Source organism: Hypanus sabinus, chromosome 23 (assembly GCF_030144855.1).
Source record: "Hypanus sabinus isolate sHypSab1 chromosome 23, sHypSab1.hap1, whole genome shotgun sequence".
NCBI classification, from domain to species: domain Eukaryota; kingdom Metazoa; phylum Chordata; class Chondrichthyes; order Myliobatiformes; family Dasyatidae; genus Hypanus; species Hypanus sabinus.
Window position 1 is genome coordinate 26,345,284 of NC_082728.1, and position 14,733 is coordinate 26,360,016.

The window sequence follows — 14,733 nt, forward strand, 5'->3', positions numbered from 1 at the left end:
TACGTGTCAATATTGTTAAAACTCTGTCTCCAGTCTTGAACTTCCCAAACAATGGAGACAATTTTCCTCCACCAACTGTGCCAAATATTAATAAAAACTTGAAAACAATTGAATTCTCTTGGGTCTCGCTCTAAGCAACAAATGGAATTTAATTATAAACAAGGTGGGAGAGTAGAAAACTGATTGGATGAGGACTAACCAATCATGAGGGACAGAATATGGGGGTATAAATACCACCAGACTAGACATATCCAAGCATCATCCTGAGGAAAATGGCAGAGTTTGTCATCAAAACATCAGTTATAATCAATACTTCTACTCGGCTGGAAGCCCAAGAAGAGTTTATTTGTCATATGCACTGGGAAAGCACAAGATCATTTTTCAGCTTTGATTGAAGTAATAACAGCAGTTCAGTTAAAGCAACCTTTTCTTACCAAACCTTTCTCTTTTCTTGTGGGCAGGAATGGAACCTCACTGTCTGCAGAAATAGGATTGATTTCCAAAAAAAAGGTTGTGTTTCTGTACTCATAGTACAATATATTGTTGCCAAAAACCCTGTCCCACCCTCCCCACAAGTACCTAACTCCAATTTCCCCATGTTACAATTGCTGGTAACTACATTTTTATTTCTTTACCATGCATTCCAATCTATGGATAATCAGTAATATAATAAAGAATGTACTTTAAGAGAGAACATTGTCTGCTGGTCATTGCCCTATTGCTTATAATAGGTTCTAAACATTTTATGGTTTACTTTCCAACTTTCCATTTGGTATTTTCTCCTTTTAAATGAAGGTAGGCACAGTTCTATAGTTAACTTACAAAATCTTGCAGGTTTTCTGTTCTAACTGTTGACGTAGTAAACATCATAAAAGAAGGTTATCTTCATTGTAATCTGTTTCTTTTTCTCTACTTATGCCCTTTTGAATTACCAGTGACAATAACCGGGTTTTTAAAACCAGCCCACTTGCTCAGCAGAGAAAGAATTCAACTGTGATGACCCCTCCTCCAATCCATGTGAATGGATTGCTTAACCAAGAGGTAAGCATGAGTGAATAGTAGAATCTAAAGTACTATGTATTTAAAACATATCAATCTCACATCTACATGTGGCAGAAAACCAGCAAACGTCCAGAGAACTAAGATGAAGCTAACAAAAATTATATGGCATTCCGGGAAGTAACCTCTGATTTCCAAAAATATAACACTGTTTCCTTTACTCACAAGTGTCAAAGTAAAAAGGATGGTGTTATATTTTGTACAGTCCCCTGTGCATTAACATTAGTAGTGAGAAAGATGTGAGTTTGAAATAGTTGTGATTTCAGCAACCATGATGAAAATCCAGTTCATGATCACGTCCACTTATTAAAATTAGTAGGTAGGAAATATACACAGAATGTAGTCTGGTCCAGTGCTCCACATCTTGGCAGCTCATTTTGATGAATTCCAGTTTCCACTTAATCAATTTTGATTAATTCCAATTAATTTCCAATTAATCAATTTTGATTAATTCCAATTTCCTGCCTTTTTCCCTAAAGGTGTGCCAACCTATGCAATCCCCTCTTCACTGCTACTTTTATTATTGGATCTCACAATCTGAAAGCAAGAAGCTTCTTAATTTTGCTCTAACTGTGTTCCATTACACGCCTTTCTTCAGATGCATCAGCAGGAGAGCTTGGTGAGCTTCAGTGGAATGAGCAGTGCCAGCAGCCATTTAAACTCATCGCCCGACAGCAGTGAGAACTTTGCTGACAATCAGCATACCCAGACAGAGTTCTTAAAAGGTATGGTGATGTACTGCTGAGTTCTGAGGCCACTTATGTGTTCTTTACTTTCCTAACCATTACTGAATCATGTTAATGGCCTTCTTTCCTATACTCAAGAGTTCTTGGCATCCAGCCCAGCCCAAAGGTTATGCATTATGCAGACGCTTCCTCTCTGCTACTACCATAAATCAGTAGAGGGCCGTGGATAGTTGTTGAGGCGAATGGCTGTAAGAAACTCAACTCTGAATATATTGCCAAACAATTTCTGTCCAGGATCTTGGGTACCACCTCAGCTGTGTTGTTGTTGAGAGCCGTCGAGTCATCGTCGACTCATGGCAACCCTATGGATAGTGAAGTTGTCCACTGGGTTTTTGTGCCAAGATACAAAAGTAGATTGCCAGGCCTTTCTTCCACGCAGGTACTGCTGCTGCCCACGTTGGGACCCTGGCCAGATTTGAACGCAAGACCATCTGCCTTTAAGTCCAGTGCTGACACCACTACACCACCAGCTGGCCCACCACCTCAGTTAACTAAGGGCAGTTTCAGACGCAAGTTTGTGTGTCTGAAAAGTTTACTTGACTTCTGTGCCTTCCTGCCTCAGCTCCAGTAACCTGACAGCAGATGCAATAAATGTAAAACATCCATTGGCAGAGAATGGAGCAGAGGGATGGTGACCTTTTCCTCACAAATACGCAACTGCTTCTTCTGATATTATGCAGTTATTTGTTAATATTCAGAATAATCTGTTCTCATTTCACTTTTGTTACAATCCTGTACTGAGTATCCCCAATGTAAAACAGTTCAACTTTGCAGGATGGCACAAACATCTCTTTCTGCTCAGCAAGTCAGGCCAGAGAACCCAACCTGTCTATGCAAAGACTCTCATCCTGAAGCATCTGAAAGTATGTCTAGATTTTAAGGTCTCAAAATATGGTCACCCCTGGCTTTATAAATCTCACGTTCTTGAAATGTGATATAAATGGAAAGCACTACCATGATGACAGTAATGACATTCAAAGAAAGGATTATATTTTTTGTGCTGTTTTGATACACAAAAACAGTTTTTAGACAATGAGTAATACAACGAACACATAATGTTGGAAGAGCTAAGCAGGTCAGGCTGCGTCTAGGGGAGGATAAACAGCTAATATTTCAGGCTGAGATCCTTCATCGGGGCCTTGCCATCATCATGGTGAAGAGTCTTGGCCTGAAACGTCGTCTGTTTTATTCCTCTCCATAGATGCTGCCTGACCTGCCGAGTTGCTTCAGTATTTTGCGTGTGTCACTCTAAACATCCAGCATATGCAGAACATCCTGCGTTTTAGATGTTGAGTTGTCTTTGAAGTTGTAATGTAAGACACACAGCAACCAATTTCTTCACAGGACTCTCTCAGAAGAAGTAATGTGATAATGACCTCAATCTCCACTTGTGAATAATGTCAAGTGAGTGATACTTTTGACCCCTGCATCTGGGATAATTAGCTTGTACTTTGATAAAGATCTGTAATTTCAATCCAAAAGGCAAGAGTTCCTGTTTTATTTCATGGCAGAGTCCACATAGTTGTTTATGCTCACACCTCTGGGGTGGGATTTGAACTGATAATCATAATTCAGAGGCAGAAGAGGCAATTGGAACTGGAATTTTGAACTCCATGTCCACAAAGTTAATTAACTGGACTCTATCTTTTGACAGAACGCAAGCAGATGTTGACAGGCACCAAGAACATCGCAGTAAAGGCAGCAAGACGGCGCTCAAAAGTGCTGGAAAAAGACAACCGGCTACTTGTTCTGGAACCTATGAAGGAGAAAACAAGTATTTCACTGCACTCAATGAGTGAAACTGAAGAATCATGCTATAGAGTCATTCCCCGGCCATCAGTAACGCTGTATAGGCACCAGCCTGGTCAAATCATAAAGCACGCAGCAAGTGAGGACAATCTATCCAGCAGCACAGGTGAAATTGTCAACCACATACAGCACCATCAGGAAGATTCCCCCAAGACTTGGTCTCAATCCTCCAAAAAGGAAAACAAAAAGACAAGTAAAAGAGAGGAAATAGTGGACGCCAAAAGGAAGAAAAGAAGGTCAAGATCTTTTGAGGTCAACGGTCAAGGGGTTGGTATTTTGAGGAACGAATTAAAAATTAGTCATAAATAATATTTAAAGTAAATATTTTAATGCAAACATTGTGGTTGAAAGGAAATGGATTTAAGATCATCACAACCAGATATAAAACCATGGCCTTTTGCAGGAACTGTTTATTCTGACTAAGGTGTGAAATGGATGTTATCACCATATCACAAAACTTGTCTTGAACAAATTGCATCAAACACTTTGCTGTGACTATTTCCTCATTGGCCACATAGAAATGTTTGCATTTTTTATGGCTTGTGATTTTGGATGTTAATTGATAAAACAATAGGCAATCAACATTTGAAAGCCATCATGTAACACAGAGGCTGTACTGAGTTGTAATGTAGGTCACATTTCCATAGCAGCAGACCACATTAATCATTGAACTCAGTGAACACATGTTAAAAATACAGTTTTTGCAAAAGCTTCTGCTTTTAAAATGCATTCCTCAATGGATCAATTAGGTTTTTATTTAATGGAACTCCGAGGAGAAAATAAAATTTCTCCTTTTCATTTGTATTAAACTAAAAACTTGATTTTTTTTTTACAGAAAATTGATGTGTCCTTTGGTTCCTAACAGTCTAAGTGTAATAGCTGGAGTCATACTTCTATGTAATATTGCAATGCAATTTATATCTCACATTGATCCACTTATGTAATTTTTTTCTATTTTCCCAGTTACCAAATCTTAAGAATATTCCATCTCGATTCCAGCCATTAGAGAGTATTTCAGATAATAGATTTAACGTCAATGGCCAGTCTCAGTTACGGTCACATGGAAAATCAATACACGTGCCTGGGAAGGTGAAATTCCCAATCAGCCATTATGCAGGTATGTAGAATAATCACTTTTAGGGACTACCCGGCCCTCTGCCCTGTCATGCACAGAGATTACCAGCTGATCAGAGGAAAAGGTTTAAGGATGTGCTCAAAACCTCCTTGGAAATGCAACATTTCCATTGAGTCCTTGAAATTTCTGGCCAAATAATTAAAAATGGGAAAGAAGTTTTTGGAATAATATTGTGATCCAAATTGCCTGAGCTCTTTGACTCTGCTGCAGTTATATACATCTGGAATATTGTGGAAATGTCAGATATTCCTATCCCAGGAATGATACATGTACTTGTAATTGAGAGAATACAATGAAAGTTCACCAGATTTGATTTCTGACTGGGTGCAAGGTGCAGTGGGAAGAGGTTAAGATTTATCCCTCTCAGAATCTCAGTCATTCAGTTAACACTTTAGATTTTTGAGATTTAAGAGAATCAAAGGACGTGAAGTTATCACAGGGAAGTGGGACTGAGTTAAAGGGGTAGCCATGATCTTTTGAATTGGGAACAGATGAGAGAGCTGGTTGCACAACTCTAACTTCTATTATATTTCTTATATTCTTATGCTGTGTTGAACAAAATGTCCAGCAGAAGAGAGAGAGATGGAAAGATAAAAGGGCAAATATTCTCTGCTCTGTGCCTAATATCACAACGGCAGATCTGATATACAAAAAGACTTGCAATTATATAATATCTTCCATGCCATTTAAAATCTTCCTTGCCATACAAGAATTGTCACCCAATAAGTATTTGTGAAGGGTTCTAATTTCAGGCTCCCACAAACAGCAAAGCAATAATGACCAGAAAGTCTGTTTTCATTGATGTTAGGAAAAGGCTTAATATTGTCCAGGGTGCCTGGGATAACACATTACTAAATAAACCCAGATTGTTCTTATTGGGAGTTATTTGCATAAATAGGCTGCCTTGTAGTTTTATTCATGTCAGTCAGAAGGTGTGCCTGATGTCTGTGAACTTCTTGCTATCACTGTCTTGTATAATTTGTTTAACGTGTTGTCTGAATTTTCATGCCTGTAATGCTGCTGCAAAACAAGCTTTTCATTGTACTTTTACACATGAAAGAAAACTTGATCTGAGGTGCTGCCATGCTGGCATAAAAGATTCCATGCCACTAATTCAAAAGAGCGTCCAGCGAGCAAAATATCTGTCCCTCCTTAACTTAAACTAAGTTACATATGTCAGTGGTTTTCCAGCAGCCAAAAGTATGGTGATGTATTAGTTTAACTTTTGTTTTGAAAAAGCTACATATGCTTTGTGCAGGTAAACAAATAAAAACTTGTCAGTCTGTACCTCTTTGTGCAGGTGAGAGTGACCTTCAGATGTTGGAGGTGGTTAGTACACCACCCAGCACCATCTACCAGAGAAACTGTAATGGGAGAGGGCAGGCTGTACAGAAGAAGATCAGAGGTGAGATGACAAAGCTTGATAGAAGTATTGAAATCATGTGACCTTCAGAAGTGCATTGTGAATAATAGCTAAATACATGTGCACTTCTTAAATTAAAAAAAAACACAACAGTACAGCATGGGATGCCCTTCATTCCACAATGTCTGTGTATAGCAGAATACGAGGTTAAATAATCCCTTCTGTTTGCACATGCTGCATGCCCTCCTTTCCTCACACATTCCTGTCCCTCTCTAAATGCCTCTTGAATATCACTATTATTACCTGCTTCCACGACTAGCTGCAGCAGCACATTCCAGACATCTATCACTCTATGTTTTAAAAAAACTGCTGCATACATCCCTTTTATTTTTCCCCCCTCTGATAATTGAATTTTCTACCCTGGGAAGAAGCGCTTTGCTGTTTGCACTATCTGCTCTGGCCTCTAGTGGCACAGTTAGTTTTATATGATCATTACTTCCTGTACGTAAGCTGTGTTTTATATTATTGACTGTATGGCTTAGCTGATTTGATTTGAAGCACATGGTGGAAAGACACACATCTCCATCCTCGCTGTATTTGCTTTTGAAACAGCCATGTCTTTTCACAAGTAAAAGATCTCATAAAAAAACCCTGAAGAAAATTACCCTCTTTTTGAGAAATTGTGTAACTTGCTGCATCGCTTTGTAGATGCACACTGCAAAAGTAGTAAAAATAAAAAGATTGCTCAAGTTCAAAGGCATCGCTTATGGCCGGCAGATGTGTCTGAATGCTGTGGACAATAATGCCAGCTTCTGACCCGAGCAACGTTGATTGCCGAGGCCGAGAAGTCAGGTCAGAATGTGACACATTGTTCACGTCTTCATGTTGCTCGAGCGAAACCATTATTAGCATAGCTGCAGCATGAACTGGGACCAAAGTGGAAGCAGCAAGAACCCGAGCAGTGTACGCTGAACGCAAAGTTGATCTGCAAATGGGAAAGCTTGTGTAGAGGCTACTAGCTCAAGTGTGCTCAAGGAGGAGCATGAAGTTGAGGCTGCCTCAGCAGAGGCAAAAGATGTATGATGCAGCAGCTGAGACAGTGGTGAGTCTATAATTGAAATCAGTTATGCCTTGCTGTTACAATTGTCAATGCATCTTACTGAAGAATATGACAAATGAATCTCGGCTATAAAAAGGAAAGTGGTCCAGCTCTACAAGGAGGAGCCATCCACACTACACAGCCAACATGCCTTTCACTTAGTTCAGGTATTGACAATCAAGGTCTACAGCAGCAAAGACTCACAACACCCCCTTCTGCAGCTCCATCACAACAAGGACCTCAGTCAGGAGTTGCCACTGATGCCATTCCCATCTGCACAGACTGAACTTCTATTCATCCTTGGAGACACGTTTTACAAACTAACCTGGACAATGTTCTCATTCAGGAGCTGCAGACGCATTAGCTTTGGCTTGGTATCTGGCTCATCGAGACCTAGTCACAGGAGGACAAAAAGTGTCTGACAGCCATTCTGCTAGTTATCTGTCCTGGGAGTCAAGCGTCCAATGCTGCGGAAGGACTAAGTCTCAGACCTAGTGAAGAGCGAGAGCTTCTCTGTAAGTGACTTGGTGGGAAGTCACTGCTATATGCAAGCAGGGTTAGAGCAGTTTACATTAATAATCCAGTTGTGGTTTATAAATGCTGTGTCAGAGGCTGGACAAATGCTCCATGCTCCAGTGGAAATTAAAGAATCTCTCTTCAGCAGACTTGATAACTTTCCAAAGCTCTCACACAGAGAACTGCAGCTTGCGGATCTGTTGTTGGAACTGCAAACCATAAAAAAATGAGAATTACCTAGGACTGAGTTTCTCAGACACAGCAAGAGGAATAAACCATATAGTGGAGAATCTACTGAACAACATGCAAGAAGAGTGGATAACTGAAGGGTTCAAGTATAAAATGAAGCATCATGCCCACTATCTACCATTTTCATTCTTCGTTGAATTTATCTGCCACCACGCAAAAATACAAAATGACCCCCTTTTGTGCTTCTCATCTTCCGGTAATGGGTCATTCAAAGTGAGGTCTTCAGAAAAAGCATGGAAAACCTAGACCCCTAACACAGTCAACAAAACTGAAGTAGAAAACTCTGTCATGAATCCCGGTGGACGATATCCTATCCATAAGAAATCTCACCCATAAAGGAACCGCAGAGGATTCAGAGAAAAACTGTGTGCTGACTGGCGACACTTTCCAAATATGTTTCAAAGGCTGTGCTTCAACAGCACACTAAGCAAAAGACTAAAGCTATCATACTCTGCACTGAGTGCAACAGTGACCAGCACATATTGGCACTTCAATCAGCACTAGCACCTTGGACTCCTACAAGTTCCAGCACATCCATAAGCAGAGCACAGCAGGGGGGCTAGCACAACATCCATCAGACGTAGCTTCTTCCTCATGCACAGAGGTACAGTATATGGAAAAGGCTTTGTAGCAGCTACCTGAACACAAACCAAAACCACTGAGGGTACCTGACACTGTATGACATGCTTCCAAATAACGAATTTCCAAACCAATAAAGGTATGTTAGATCCTTTATTCCAAAACCAGCAAAGAACAAGTGACCTTGTAGCGATATAACTAAGTGATACTAAGCATAATTAGTGGTCCAACTTGCGAAGTTGGTATATTTTAAGCAATATCAGAATTAGCATTCTATATGTCTTTAATGTCTAATAACATTCCAATTAACGGTCAACAAAAAAATGTCATTCCCCATGGCTCATTCACTCTCCACTAGACTAAGCTAAACAACTAACCAAATGAGAACATGTGATTTGCTTCTCATTTGCTTCTACCACACCCCAACACATGTGACAGATTACCATAATAAACACACCATAAACTACAGTGCAGACAGAAAATAGACATATGACTCCTACAGCCTTTCAAAGCAAATCCTGCACTAGAATACTGTATGTTGGTCAACACCTATCTGAAAGGACATACTGTGTGTGATATTGGATGATCAGAACAATGTGTCCTTGGCAAAATTGACATTATTTAGCACGTTTAGTTCCAAAGTTCTCTTTCTCCATACTCTCTGAAGACGTGTTCTGGAACATTGGAAGTTGCTGGAAGAGAAGCTAGGGAATTTGTCACGGAGTCAATAGGAAGGGAGGCCTGCTTACCCTTGCCAGCCCTCTTTGAATACGATCATATTCCCAGCAACAGGAATGAAATCCCAACTCCTGAAGCTGCAGGTGGTCACTCACATCTCATAGCTGACAAGATTCCCCCACTTGTCTTGTCAGCTGAGATTGCCCTGTTGCATGGCAGAGACACCATCTGTGTACATAAGGTACGTGAACAGCGCTATCATTGGCACATTGCACCTTACCCACAATGAATGGATTGGTGTTGGGTCACAGTGGATGAAGTCTGCTCATCAGCCCACTGTTAGCACTTTTAAGACTAATTGTTATGTTTTGTAACCCTAAAACATAAAACTAATTAAAAGGAAAAAGGTGGGAGCTCGAGAGAACAGGTTTTAGTTGAGCTTTTGCTTCAAGCGTGGCATGCACGTATCATGTGGTGGCATAATGATTTATGTCATTTACATACTTGGCACATATAACCACAATGAATTATTTAAACAACAGAGAATGCCTGATCAAACATTATATTTACAATATTACTCAAATATTACTGAAATGGGAAGCACATAACACTAAGGTCCGAGAGACCAGGCATCCAAGTAATTTCAGACCCTATGAGGGTAGAATCTGTATGAAAGAAAAGAATATAAGTAAACAACCCAACTGCCCTGACACATGTACCTCTGCTTAACCAGACTGAGTCAGGCTGATCTTTTGTCATTGATTATAAGCTGGCATTGAAGATGAGGTCTTCCTTCGAATCATGAACAAAGAGTTTCGCAGAGACAAGTCAAACACTTGGGTAGCTCTCCTTCCTCTCAACTCTGCACAACAACTCCTACAAAACAACAGAGAGCAGGGCCTCGGTCAACTCATGTCCCTCAGTCGCACATTGAGAAGGAAACCAGAAATGAAAGATCATGAGGTGGAGTTCATGGAGAGACTCCTCAGGAGCAATTATGCTGAGTTAGCACCTCCACCAGATCCCAACAAAGAAAATGGGTATTTGCCCTGCTTCAATATTTCCCATCCCCAGAAACACGCACAACTAGGAATACCCTTTGATTCAAGTGCACAGTTCAAAGACGTGCCACTGAACAGTGTGCGCTTGCAGTGTCCAGACACCAATAACATTCTGCTTGGAGTCCTCATGAAGTGGTGGCAGACATCGAACAGTTGTTCCATAGCTTCCTAGTGAGAGATGATCATTGAGACTGCCTCAGATTCTTGGCTTCAGAAATGTGGTCAGACATAGAAAGCACAATGTTTATGTTTCACATTTGCTGTTCTGCAGATCGGGTTACAATCTAGGATCAGTGTGTGTAATAAGATATAGTGATGGTTTTGCACCAATTTCAATGTTTTGCTTATGGTTATGACTAGGAGGATATGGTGCCATGATAGCATAGCGGTTAGTACAAGCTTGGGTTATCAGAGTTCGGAGTTCAATTCCAACATCAGCTGTAAAAAGTTTGTACATCCTCCCTGTGGATTATGTGGGTGTTTCTATGGTGCACCGGTTTCCTCCCACAGTCCAAAGATGTACTGCTTAGTAGATTAATTGATCATTTTAAGTTGTTCCTTGGTTAGGCTAGGTTAAGTTAGGGGTTGCTGTGCAGCACAGCTCGAAGGGCCAGAAGGGCCTATTCTGCACTGTATCTCAATAAATGAATAAGCTAAACAACGAGATTCTAGAGTATCGCATGTGTGTTCATATATTTGGTAACTGACCTGGAGCACTGAGTTATAGGGTACACAGAAAGGCATTTCTATGTTGATGATGGTCAATAATTTTCTAGTGTACAAAAAGCAATCAGCATACTGAAAGCAGCACAAGATATGTTGGCACTGTCTAATCTCAGACTACATCCAACCGTGCTGAGGTCATGCAACGTTTCCCATCTGAAGATCTAGCCAAAGCTTTGGAGAATCTTGATCTCCCTCCTATGCAGTGCAGTCTGGGCCTTGGATGGGACCTCATTACTGACACCCTTCTTTTCCAAGTCGCTGATACCAGAAGACCCTTTATGCATCCTGGCATGCTATCGACTATCAACCGCCTATTTGACCTTCTTGAATTTGCAGCACTAGTCCATATCCCTGGAAACTTCATGTAAAGAAAGCTGACCTTGAGCACTTGTGAGTGGGAGTGGGGTGCCCTGCTCCCTAAAGAGAAACATGAACAGTGGCAGTAGTAGTACTCTTTCCTCCAGGATCTTAACGGCTCGAAAATTCCAACAGCCTACACAACAATTCCACTATCTACAGAAGAGAAAGAGGTCCGCATCTTCTGTGATGAGTCAGCTGAAGTTATGGCTGCTGTTGCATACCTGAAGGTCGCAAATGCTGCCAGATATTGTGCAGCTGGTTTCATCCTAGACAAGGCAAAACTTGCTCCCTAACTAGATCTTACTGTAACCAAGGCTTGAACTTGGTGCTGATGTTCTAGCAGTTGAGATGGCAGAGATGATAACTGAACAGCTGGACACAGGACTATATGACAGCAGGTTAGTTACTGACAGCAAGGTGCTCTGTTATATATTCAATTAAACAAGGAAATTCAATGTTTATATACATAATACGATCTAACATATCAGGCAATCAACTCAGAAAGGCCAATAGAACTATGTTCCTACTGATCTCGACCCAGCTAATCATGCCACAGGAGGGATCCAGGCTATTGAGCTCACCCTCTCCTCGTGGTCAACTGGCTCAGATTACTCGCTGATCCCACCAGGAAACTCCTTAAGGCCAGTATTTTTGAAGTGAGAATGGTTAAAGTCAATGTAATAAGACTGTTTCCAAGATCAGTCTCTGAGACTATCCTTCTTTTGCCAAAGACTTAGTGAAGTGACCACTTAACTTTTGGTTTCGTTAGTTAAGTTTGATATCCTATAGATGTCAGGAGGGGAGTGTTCTGGCCTCTAGAGGTACAGTTCATTTTATATGTACATCATTTCCTGTATGTAATCTGTTTTTATATCATTGCCAGCAAAGGTTAGTTGATTTGATTTGAAGCACATGGTGGGAAGACACACATCTCCATCCTCTCTTTATTTACCCTTGAAACAGTAATACCTTTTTGCACATAAGATATCTTATTAAAAAGCCAGGAGAGAGCTTCCATCTCAGGTGACTTTGAAAAATTGCTTTACTCACTGCATAACTTTGTAGATGTGCATGGCATGGGCAGCCGACTATCTTTGCTTCAAGATACCATTTGATCAACTTGCATTCACAAGTTAAATGCACAGATAAATTTATAATACCACATTCTATATACATTACTGTAAATGATGCAACTGGAAAGTAGATGTTTGGAAATCACTTAGTAGTGAGGTTGTACTTGTGAATTTTTAAGTTATCAATCATATTAATGTCTTGTTGGCAGCCTTTGATATGCGCAAGAAACTAGCAGAACAATTAAAAACAGCAGGTCCTATTTAGGGAAATGACAGTCATATGTTGCAAGAACAGAATCATAGTGGGTGGCCAAATAGAAACTTCAAAAGATCTAATTTATGTCAATGATTTAACTCATGTGGCCAGTGCAAATTAGTCACATTGTAAAAGATACCAAAAGGGAGGCCAAGAGGCAGTTAACTTTTACCACTACCCAGATTAGGTACAATTGTATGTGAGCTCAACAGTGTTTAGCATTTCCTGTCAAATGTCCATTGTGATTGGTACTTGAATTTCTGAGGCTGGCATTGAAAGAACTCAGACAAGATCAAAATGACTTCTAACATCAATGTTTTAAAGTAAGTAAATATACTGATTTTATATGGAGGAGAGGAAACTTCAAGGTAATTTGTTTGAAAATGTAGAATATAAAAGTAACAGGGTTGAGGAAATTCTTCAGTCTGCCATATGATTCAAATATTAGGATTACCAAGGATTAAGAAACTGGAATCAAGAAAGGTAATTAAATAGAACTGCCTCATTCCAGAGGCAGTTGTGCAAAGCAAGGGCATGTTTAGAGGCAAATTACATGAAATGTAAGAGAAAGATCATGAACAGATATCAAAAAGAGAAGCAGACAAAGTACCTATCTAAAGAGATGAACTTACAAGCTTTTAACCATTTACAAAATTAACATTTAATCCTTTAACCACGATGTGCTTATATTGTGGAATCTGTCCATGTAAACATTATCACTAAAGAAATCAAATGTTGCTACTTGGAAAACAATAATTGATCTAAAAGTAAATTTTTTCACAGTTCTCAGCAAGGTACTTGAAAACAAATATCTATGCCGTTCTGCCTTGGGATGGAGGAGGAACAAAGGTCTATCTTTCTCTTTATAGTATGCAGCGCCCGGTTTGAGTTGTATAACTTATAAAAGGCTGCTGCAAAATTATTGGCGACTTTTCAATAAGGGAGGGTAAATGTTCTGCTCTGGTGGAACAGCGAATGCATGATGAGGGTTAACATACCACTGGCGCCAGTCTGCACAGTTGGCTGTCAATAGCGTGTAAATACAAGCAAACTTTCTCACGGCCTCACAGGTCCTCTATTCAGCCTTTATGTGATATGTGGAAACTGAAACAGGCCTAGTTGAGGATTCAGAGAACCTGGGTTTGACTCTTGAGATGTGCTGTGTGCAAGTGGGCACAGAGTGGCAGTTGTGAACCAAATCAAATATGGCAGGAAACTACATTGCCTTCTGAGCACTTTACAAGACTAAAAAAATAGGGTGTGGAATCCAGCAGTGACTGATGCAAATAACAAGTCTGAGGCAAATATAATGGTCAGCATTCCTTCAGACCTTCCTGGGCAGTAGAGGGGAGTACTCTGATGTTTGCCTATCTCAGATAATTTCTGCACAAGGCTTGCCTACAGGTTGCTGTAAAACACAGAGTGTTTACACATCAGTGTCTACAACAGTGAGAGGGAGCATTGTGCCCCACTGGTTAATGACCATCCAACTTAATCTGACAGGTTCTGATTAGTAAGATGCTGGCCTACCATGTGATTAGAAAGTTGGAAAGACAGGACATTGACATGGCCTGCTTAAAGGTGACAATATTAGATGAGTGTGGCTCACAAAAAGGAAGTAGAATCATCACAAGCCATATATTCCTTAATAGCTAGCCACTGCCAGACTCCTGTAATACTCTTCAATGCAGTTTCCCAGCCATCTGACAGGGCAAGAGTTCAGAGGAAAAGTGGAGTAAGGTGTAAGGAACTTGCGGATCTCAGTGAGAGAACCTCCCTTCCCCCAGTAAATGGTTTGCAGTGTGTGTTTTTTCCCCCATCTCTGGGTCTCTCAAAAGAACAGGGGCAGCTAAATGTCTGCACTTCACCACTGTGTTCCATCAGAGACAAACAATCAATCAGACAAGGGGCTTGACACTTCAACAAAATCCCTGAGGTAGAAAATCTATTTACTGTGAGACTTTAGGTGAAATTGGAGGCAAACAATGAGACATAGCCCACTTTCTTCACACTATGGCAGAGGA

At 40.4% G+C, this 14,733-nt stretch overlaps 1 protein-coding gene across 1 annotated transcript in view; it reads left to right on the forward strand.

The window, feature by feature from the left end:
- The window catches only part of kif19 (kinesin family member 19), a 207,603-nt gene that overhangs the window by 179,445 nt on the left and 13,425 nt on the right, over window positions 1-14,733 (forward strand). The window contains exons 16-20 of the mRNA XM_059948568.1: window positions 936-1,041; window positions 1,658-1,784; window positions 3,460-3,881; window positions 4,578-4,731; window positions 6,050-6,154. Of these exons, the coding sequence (XP_059804551.1) occupies window positions 936-1,041; window positions 1,658-1,784; window positions 3,460-3,881; window positions 4,578-4,731; window positions 6,050-6,154 (914 nt within the window). The remainder of the gene's footprint in view (window positions 1-935; window positions 1,042-1,657; window positions 1,785-3,459; window positions 3,882-4,577; window positions 4,732-6,049; window positions 6,155-14,733) is intronic.